Consider the following 9,573-nt stretch of genomic DNA (forward strand, 5'->3'; position numbering starts at 1 on the left):
ACACACACACACACAGTTAATGCTTATACGGCACTTTCTGTAATATGGAAACTGTAATTCTACAGCAGTTAATTAAAGAAATATGCATGACATAAATATGTGCTTGTGCCAAGTTACATTAATTAAATCGTGAGTATTTAAAATTCCAAACTTTTTCCCCCATCAGTTTTTACTACAGTACATGCAAACCTATTACACTGTTTGTTTGTTCAGCCCCAAAAGGCTTTCCCTGCTGGAAAAAGCAGTAGTACACTGAAGTTTACTGTAACCATATTCCATCTCAAACACTTTTTGCAGTCAATGCTCTAGTGTGGCTGACCTTCTTAATCTCATCTCCAAACAAAACTTCACAAATTGACCATTGACAGCATTACATGCACCAGCTCCTGTAATAGCTGCATTGACATCTTATGTGATAAACAATGTTAGCCAATGCAGTCTTAGCTAGGAGACACAGCTAGGTTGGGAAATGGTAAACACTTGGAAAAAGGGTTTATAGATACCATTTGAATAGGTGGGACTGAGTCATCATCATGGTTACATATGTTAACTTAGACATTATGATGTTCATGAGAAGGGTACATTTTATGGATATTGCTGTTCAAATCACAAGTAATTATATGATAATTTGTATCAGCTGTACTGACCTAGATGATATCCCCTGTGCATCCCAATTGGCCTGTATTCTTTCATTTTTGATTCGTTTTTTTGCCTTTCAGTTACAGAACAAACATTCTACTAGAATAGCACAGGTACAACGAATGCTACCAATCTAAATAATGTTCTACAGCTTGACCTTGACCTTAAACTCTGTTGCTGCCCTATGTCACTCATACCCTGTCTGTGAGACTGGCCTGTTTGACTAGCAGCTGGTCACGGTTCATCTGGCTCGGAGAAAACTGCTCCCTCAGGACCTTGCTCTCCTCCAGCTCGCTGACCTCAGAGCGCTCTCCTGGGATAAGGAAACCGATCATGCATACAGAAGCGTCAATCTTACCACATCAGGTATAATGATAACTGATATCCACCAAGGTAGATTTATTGTTTGTACTGCCTGCGTTCATTTGGAATTCAAGCTCTCTGTCCTACCAGCTGGCTTCTCTGCCAGATTGTGTGTGATGATCTGCCGGATGCGGGTGAAGACAGGCGTAGGTGGGACACCGGACTCCTCTCCATCTATTTGAAGTGTCAGAGTCCCCTCTGCTGAGCTCCCATCAGAGTGAAGCAGAGACTCCTCCAACTTCTACAATCATACCAGTCCCACCAACACATCACATAACTGAGCAGGACATGTCAACATGTGAACTTAGGAAAAGCAAAAAGTTAATGCAATCAATGATGACTGGATTCCTCTTGTGCTAGCTGCTTTAGTTTCAGGGTCTTGGTATTGTGTATGCTGGCTCTGTCATGGTTTACTGGGACACTAAGCTATGTAAATAGAACTGAGCCATTGTTAGAAAATACTATTATTAGAAATACATGTCAATGTTCAAATGTACTACTTGAGTAAGTACTTGTACACAATTATAAGTATCAAAATATATGCTACTTTACGTACCATAATTATGCAGAATGGCCCATCTCACAATAACATATACTTTATAATTGCATATTGATGGGTAGTTATAGCTTCCTCTCGTCGTTAAAAGGAAAAGAACAGTCCTAGCTAACGTTGTTAACCAGTGCTCGGTAGTGGATATGACAGGACATGTCAGTATGTTACCAACCTGAATCACAGCCTCCAGTCTGGGTGAGTGCGCACCTTGCTCCCGTTGACGACTCATCGCTTTAACAATAAGTAGCTAACGTTTCATTTGCTGTAGCTAGCTAATGTTAGCTTGCTGTGACGTTAACTCAGGTTAGATAGCTAGAAGTCAAATGCTGAGTCAAACAAAGCACAAACCTAGCATGTCATTAAAATATTGTAATAAGAAACGTAAACCTACATAAAGAAATGGCTAGAGAGTTATGTCAGTGTCAAGAAATCCCTGACATAACTTTTAAACCAAGAAAGTTTAGGAGCGACTGCAGCCAAGTAGTAGCACCATAATCCGAGTCGACGTTGCCAAGGTGACAGGCCCTTCCGGGCCTTCGCCATAGAAACCGAATGCTGGCTTGGGTGTTTCCATGGCAGGGCAGCAGCATGGCCAGGCTCCTGGAGGATTCCGACCTCAGATGGGTTAATGATCCTCAGGGTGAACCGTGGTTCCCAAAGAGGACTTACATCTGGTTGACCACTTTTCAGGAACACGTTTTATTAATAATTCAAACACTTCCTTCCAAACCCGTGATAAACACTTTACTGGAAAATAATGTCATGTGACAAATACATTGATTAATGATTAATATACAAATAATAATCATACTCTGCAAAGATTTAATAGTTCAGAAGTACCATTCAATAACACAAAATGAATTGAGATCTCAAACACATGACACAAAGTATACATAAACACCTGCTGAGGCCCTAAAAAACATTTGCATTGGAACACACACACACACACACACACACACACACACACATATATATATGTATATATATGTATATACACAGATATATATATATACACATATATTATACATATATATATACACATATATATATATACACACATATATATGTGTATATATATATGTATATGTGTATATATATACGTATATGTATATATATAAATATATCTGTGTATATACATAGATATATACATATATATGTGTTTATGTATATATATATACACACACATATATATACACACACATATATATGCATATAGATATATATATATACATATACATATATATACACATATACATACACAAATATATACACACATATACATATACATATATATATACACACATATATATATGTATGCATATATACATTTCCATTGCACTCCATTAGACAGAACACCAGCTGAGATCAGTTGTATCTTTAACCAGGGCAGCAGTTTTCAGATTACATTATGTGCTTACATGATTGCAAAACGGTTCTCCAATGTTTTCTAGTTAGTTTTTTTTAAATTATATCAGATTAGTAAACAGAATGTGCCTTTGGAACATTAGATGAATGGTTGCTGATAAAGGGCAATGTAGATATTGCATTAAAGATCAGCCCCCCCCAACTCAGACCTGCTGGTATTCTGTCTATAATGAATTGGGATGGAAATGTGTAAGTAACCCCAAACTTTTGACCAGTAGTGTGTGTATATATATATATATATATATATATATATATATATATATATACATACACACATGATAGGAACATGTCTCTGTGAACTCTTTGACCCCGAGTTTAGTCCCATCCGCACAAGAGGCTGTTATGTTAAATCTATGGGGAAAAGCTCAGGCCACTGGGATGGATCAAGGAAGATGGTGCAGACTCCACTGTAGAACCAAAGTCTTGGTAGTAAGCACTCCACCTCCCAGGTGTTGCTTGTTCGGTTGTAAACCTCCACTTCCACACCGTAGTCCCCCTCCATACCTTTCCAATGGCCTCCAGTGACATAGAGCTTCCCATCCAGCGCTACCAGGCCGCCGTTCTCATGGAGCATGTGAAGAAGCTGGACCTGTAGAGAGGGAAATGTCAACATATAGCTAAGGGGCGAAATAACAGGAGAATAAAAACTGATTTGTTTTGCTTATAACCTGTCAACTTAGCATTAAAAAAAGGGATTGTATTACTAGGACTGTAGTGAGCAGTGATATAAGCCCACCTTCTGCCACATGTTTGCATCTGGATCATAAGAGTAGACTTTCTTAGTGTTGTCAGCAAGCAGATATATAGTTCCATCCACACAGACAGAACGAGGAGAGGACAAATACTTTGGAAGGAACGGGGAACAGATGCTGATCCAGCTCTCTGTAAAAAAAAAAAAAGAAAAAAAAAGAAAGAAGTAAAAACACATAATTTGGAAGAATAAAGGGCAGATGAATATGAATTTAAATGTTTAAGTTCTACAAACTTTTTAAAAGGATATAAAGAAAAGAAGGGTAATTTAAACAATAGCTTTAATAAAATAGGTGGGATAACATTAAGATGATACTATTAAGAATTGATCAACAATGATTAACACTCAACTAAAAACACAATACTCAAAGATGAGGATTTCCTGGTCTACCAGCAACAAACACTAAAACTTAAAGGTTTTGGTCAAAGTGTTTTCTTCAAGCTGTACGTGGTACTGCATACATGAATTTAATAATAAATAATAAATGCATTTCCATAACAATTTTTTTTAATTGTTGTAATTAATGTATCAAATCTCATGCCAATATAGATTTGGGTGAAAAAAGCTGATTCATGAAGTTGGCTTGCACCATCCTTACCTATAACAGGGTTGTAACACTGCATGGCCAAAGCATTGTACTTCATAGCACACGAGCCAATCACATAGAGCTTCCCATGACACGCTGTGGCTGTGAAGTTAGTCACGTATTTTAAGGCGGGGCATGTCAAGGCCCAGGTGTCGCTGTAAGGGTCATAATGCTCAACTTCAACACGATTTGACGTTGTACCTAAAGGAGGGAAATATAAGTAGAATTAAGGATGAGGTTGAATCATGGTCTCATAAATGTAAAAAAATAAATATACTAACATTTAAAGATTTAAGTTTATGACAGCACAAACCCACATCTAAAATGCCCTGGTCCTACATAGAACCTGGCTATTTGAAACTATTCAACCACAACGAAGAAATGCAAGCACATTCTTACTAACTATCACAGCAGAGTGAGCCATTAAAAGCAGATGAGCTACTTACGTTTTCCATTGTGCTGCAGGTTTAAGGCACCACATGCCGAACTGTATTTATTTTTCCTACCTCCAATGACGTAAATCTCCCCGTTGAGTGTTGCTGACGTGTGGTTAGTCCGAGGCCGGAGCATGGGTGCCACAGTAATCCACCTCCCCTCTCTTGTGATGTACTTCCAGGTCTCTGTGGTCGACCAGGTGTTGGTATTTGAACCTCGTGAGCCCCCTGTCAGGCAGACAAGAACACTTTGTCAAAAGTCTGACAATGTTTTGCATTCCTTACAAGAGAAATGAGTTCTGTAAAAAAACTGTTTATCATTACTTCGTTGTCTTTTGCCCCTCAAGTTTCTACGTTATAAGTGCTTCACTCACCTGTCACATACACATCATTGTTCAAGGAGACCATGGCGTAACCCCACTTGTTAGGGTTGGGGAAATTAGGGAGCTCATGCCACTGTTCTGCAGACAAAAAGAAAAGGGAGTTTGTGTTTAAAAATCATTCAAAGAGGGAAGGTAGATACATGTTTTTTAGAAATACAGTATGCAAAATGAAAAATGTATACAGTACCAGGGAAATTGGTCAAAGATGCACAAATGTCCTCAAGGACCATTTAAATGACAGTACACTGTAAGTCAAAGTTAGGTCGAGAAAGGAAAAAAAACTGTTAAGAAATGTAACTATTCTGGCAGAGCTTTCAACGCTGTTGCTCAAGTTGTCATGCCTCATATATAAAACCTGAAATCTTAAAATGAGATGCAACAATCTTTTTGTCAACATTTCATATTAAATCATGGACATGAATGGCTTCTCACAGTAAAACTCTCTTTGAGGAACTGAGAAGATGATTCAATTTTGTCACATCCAGACCACATTCCTGCAGAGCTGTTTTTCAGTCAACACTACATTTATTGTCCTACCACTCATCTGCCAAACTGTTGTGAAATGGATTCTGAACCTAAACACACTTGAAATTTTGATGTGTGCAAAAACTGTTGTCATACTTGTAACTGTGTTGTAAAAGGCACAGTTCCTATGCAGCACTCTTTGCAGTCTTGGGTCTCTGTCCTCTTCATCTGAGTCATCTTCCTCATCTGAGTCATCCAGTGAACGACCTCCCATTACCACCAGCACCTCTTGCAGGTTTGGTTGTGGACTCTGAGGGTCCACTCTGTCTGTGTTTTCTGGTGCCAAATCCATTTTCTAGAAAAAGTAAAAGTCATGATTGTTTTTGGAAATCTACTCAGATTGTGCAAACAAAGATAAGAGAGATTATGAAGTCACTAACCTCTCTGTGAATTTTTTCCACAGCCTCTCTGCAACTGGGAGAGGCCTGCACCAGACTGTCCTTCAGCAAGGTGTCAGCCAGGTAGTCCACGCTGAGCAGAGGGAGACGGGACAAGGTGAGGAGTTCAGGGAGATGGAACAGCCGAGACTCCTGGTACCTGACCCATTTCAAGATGGCCTCCACACGGGTGCACTCTGTCCGGATTTGTAATCCTTCGTCGGACAGGCAGGCAACAAACCTGTCCTTTCCCAACAGTAGAAACTCTTCACCTTGTTGAACAGCCTCAAAGTTCTCCAAGAGGAAGGCCCACGCTTTGGCCATCACCTCAGGGCAGCCATGGATTGCCCCAAATTCCAGGATTCCCAGACAGTTGGTTGCATCAATCTGGTGCTGAAGGTATCGGCTGCACACGGCTCTCACTGTCTGGAACTGCAGCTGGCTGGAGGTGCAGATCAGCCCCTCCACATTGCTCTGGTTGATGGTCAGTTTCCCTGTATAGGCAAAGTCCAGCAAGCAGCTGAGTATATCAGGATCAACATTGTGAAGCTCCACACGTGCAGCTATGCTCTCCACAAAATCCCCTGAGAACATGCTGTGGAAGTACTTGCTGCAGAGGGCCAACACGCCACGGTGACAGGGGAAGTCCCGACCGCCAGTGCTCAATGTTACATCAACCAGTTTGGGGTGGGAGCAGAGGGAGCGCAATCCTTCTAGGATGCTCTGAGGATGGGAAGACAGGCAGAAGTCCAAGTCATCCACATTGCGCACCATGGTCAACTTCAGTTTAAAATCTAAGCCAAATTGTCTTTCAGCAGGGATGGTCAAAAACTGAGTCCAAAGCTGACCTGTAAGTGTAAAAAAATGCATTATTATGTAGAAGAAAACATTCTAAAAACCTGTCTAAACAATGTTTATTTTCCACAAAAGATCAGCAATAACTTGTACCATGAAGTACAAAAATTAGCAGGTCTGATAACAAAATTTGAAATTACAAAAAGTGGTATATGATTCTTCTTTAATTTCACAATATATAATATAATAAAGTGTGCTTGTACAATGGTACAAATAAAAAGGCCAAAAAGAGTTTCAAGTTTAATAGAAAGGGTTTTTTTTATAAAAAAAAAGTGCCTTGTCTTCTCAAAGGTTGAGTCTGCGTATCTAATCCAAAACACAATTTTATTTCCTCACCGTCCTTTGTCTTGTACTACGTGCACTGAAAAAAAAGAATCCAGTTTTTAATCACAGCCTTGGCTCTGTAAAAGGGAAACAAACAACACTATTCCGTTGTCGCTCGCTCACAGGACAGGGCGGGGGGAAAGCCATGGCATACTGAAGGAGCACTGATGAGAGGGGTGTATTTGTTTGGGTGTTGAGTTAAAAAATTAACAATCTATGTCCAGAATTGCAAACTCCACCTTTAAGCGTGGCATCACTGTTGTTGTTCTACAGAGTACTTTTGGCTCATGATTAGTATGATATACTGCTATAGTATGATTTTAATCTCCTCTGAAAGTCACATATGTTACATTTCCTAAATACTGTTAAGTAAGTAACCAACAATAAACTCACCACAGAAGCAGAGAATGGAAATTATGGCTCATCCTTCCAGTGAAAGAGCAGTTCGTAGCTGAGCGGCTGGTAAGATCAACATGGAGTCGGCACCATGGCCAAAAGCTTTTGCCAAGTCACTGGGACAGGCGGCCTGTCTTTCAGTTATTTTTAGAACTGACAGCGACACTGTGCTGAAGTCAGATTCCAAAAAACAAGCATGGACACACAGCTGCTGTAACAGGCACATACTATTCTCAACAAGCCTGGAAGATAGCAAAGGAGATAAATGACATAGCACCGACCTTTATCTTATGTTACAACAATTATTAAATAATACCACTATGCTGGACAAAGTTCTGTATGTTTATATAGGTGTTAAATTATGTGGGGTTGGATTAAAAGTGCCTTCAAATAGGTAAGAAATGAAAATATACAATGTCAGTGAAATATTGTCAGTGGTAGTTACGATAAGGTAATAATAAATGATCTATATAAACTGCCTCATCAAAGATTCTAGGTTGTGTTAAGATGTTTACTCTCAAGAACACACACTAGTACTCAAGGCACTATTTCGGAATAGGGCTGGATTTGCTCTGCATCTGTTGTCAATTTGATACCTGAGTTTGAATACCAAAATACCTACTAAATATCTTACATTACTATATAGAAACATAAAATATGCTGTATATTTTTTTTTTATGTAACAAAAAAGTCCAAACTTTGGAAATGCTTTAGAGTTTAATGGTTTAACACAATGAAATACAGTATAAAATTTACAAAATTATAATTCAAATCAGGCAATAGCTGATTAATTAAGTAAACATGGCTGAGAATCTGGCTAAGCATTCAGTGCTAGCTTTCAGTACTTGATGAAACATTACAGCACTTCAATTCAATTCACAATTCAAACAGTATTTAGGTTTGAAACCCTAATGTAATCTAAACAATACAAAAAATAAAAAAATTACACAAGATACTACTCAAAATCAAATATCTCCGCCTCCTTTTCTTTCCAAAAAGCAAAACTGCGGTCAATGTATTTACAAATTTCTTCATTGCTAAAACTGGAAATGTCAGTTCCACTCTGGAGCCCCCCCTCATCAGGCGTGGGCGTCTGCACAATGACCTTAGGGACCTGTCTAACCTCTGGGAGGATGTGTTTCACCACTTTTACAGTGCTTTCAGACGGACTCACAGTGTTTCCAAAGAACTTCACTTTAATGTCTTCAAAGCCGTCCTTCCACTCACGGTTTCCGGCCTCGATGTCCTGTACGACAGCCTTATGGAAGTCCCTGACCAGTTCCCAGGGAAAGCTCCCCACGTGGTCAAACACCTCAAAGCACAGCAGGTGTCTCATTTTGCGTTCGTCCACAGGCAACTCCAGCTCCAGCATGTGAAAGTATCCCAGCATGAAGAGATCCAAGGTCAGGTTGTCGTACTCCACCGGCATGCCGTCCAGACGAGGCAGGAACTGTTCTGGTGAGTAGAGGGCCTGCTGCCTGTGGAGCCTGTGGATAACACTGACTGGTAATTCAAGATGTATTAACAATAGGCTGACACTAGTCTAGATCCATGACATTCCACTTCTGGGACTGCTCCTATACTAACCGCAAATTTCTGCTGGATGTTGCTCTTTTTGTCTGGATGTCTGTCCCCGTCCTCTGTCTCTGTGTTGGCGTTCTAACCTCCGGTGGATTTCTGAGGACTATGGTTACCTGGTCCTCAGATCTCTGCAGGGTAAATCCAGACAGCTAGCTAGATTATCTGTCCAATCTGAGGACTATGGTTACCTGGTCCTCAGGTCTCTGCAGGGTAAACCCAGACAGCTAGCTAGACTATCTGTCCAATCTGAGTTTTCTGTTGACGACTAAAACTACTTCTGAACGTACACATGTTCCACCAGAACAACTTCCTTCCTGAGACTATTTAGCAGAGGCAGCGATCTTGTGTCCGCCACCCAAGACGATTGTGATTGGTTTAAAG

The 9,573-nt window shown here is 39.9% G+C and overlaps 3 protein-coding genes across 4 annotated transcripts in view; all 3 read right to left on the minus strand.

The window, feature by feature from the left end:
• The window catches only part of crocc2 (ciliary rootlet coiled-coil, rootletin family member 2), a 68,641-nt gene extending 66,586 nt beyond the window's left edge, over positions 1 to 2,055 (minus strand). Inside the window, exons 1-3 of the mRNA XM_032526959.1 lie at positions 1,728 to 2,055; positions 1,090 to 1,243; positions 837 to 952 (exon numbers count right to left, since the gene is read on the minus strand). Of these exons, the coding sequence (XP_032382850.1) occupies positions 837 to 952; positions 1,090 to 1,243; positions 1,728 to 1,784 (327 nt within the window). The 5' untranslated portion in view covers positions 1,785 to 2,055. The remainder of the gene's footprint in view (positions 1 to 836; positions 953 to 1,089; positions 1,244 to 1,727) is intronic.
• Positions 2,056 to 3,020: 965 nt separating this feature from the next.
• Positions 3,021 to 7,748, minus strand: klhl30 (kelch-like family member 30). 2 transcript variants are annotated; one of them, XM_032526965.1, is made up of 8 exons: positions 7,609 to 7,748; positions 6,040 to 6,759; positions 5,756 to 5,954; positions 5,126 to 5,212; positions 4,824 to 4,979; positions 4,330 to 4,518; positions 3,717 to 3,862; positions 3,021 to 3,569 (listed from the first exon to the last, which is right to left on the minus strand). In XM_032526965.1, the coding sequence occupies exons 2-8, from the start codon at positions 6,628 to 6,630 to the stop codon at positions 3,321 to 3,323; spliced, it is 1,617 nt and encodes a 538-aa protein (XP_032382856.1). In that variant the 5' UTR covers positions 6,631 to 6,759; positions 7,609 to 7,748; the 3' UTR covers positions 3,021 to 3,320. The 2 variants fall into 2 exon arrangements, with proteins under 2 accessions (XP_032382856.1, XP_032382855.1); XM_032526964.1 differs by having other exon boundaries at positions 6,040 to 6,884; positions 7,609 to 7,747.
• A 565-nt stretch (positions 7,749 to 8,313) lies between these two features.
• Positions 8,314 to 9,573, minus strand: part of espnla (espin like a) — an 18,331-nt gene continuing 17,071 nt past the window's right edge. The window contains exon 11 of the mRNA XM_032526963.1: positions 8,314 to 9,098. Within this exon, the coding sequence (XP_032382854.1) occupies positions 8,567 to 9,098 (532 nt within the window). The 3' untranslated portion in view covers positions 8,314 to 8,566. The remainder of the gene's footprint in view (positions 9,099 to 9,573) is intronic.

Source organism: Etheostoma spectabile, chromosome 9 (genome assembly GCF_008692095.1).
Source record: "Etheostoma spectabile isolate EspeVRDwgs_2016 chromosome 9, UIUC_Espe_1.0, whole genome shotgun sequence".
NCBI classification, from domain to species: domain Eukaryota; kingdom Metazoa; phylum Chordata; class Actinopteri; order Perciformes; family Percidae; genus Etheostoma; species Etheostoma spectabile.

Excerpts from the sequence above, each read along its gene's own strand:
- klhl30 (XM_032526964.1), bottom strand. The coding sequence starts at position 6,810 with ATGGTGCGCAATGTGGATGACTTGGACTTCTGCCTGTCTTCCCATCCT. Across the intron at positions 4,519-4,823 it reads GGAGATTTACGTCATTGGAG|GTACAACGTCAAATCGTGTT; the intron begins GTAGGAAAAATA and ends TCCCTCCTTTAG. Across the intron at positions 3,570-3,716 it reads ATGCAAACATGTGGCAGAAG|GTCCAGCTTCTTCACATGCT; the intron begins GTGGGCTTATAT and ends CCCTCTCTACAG.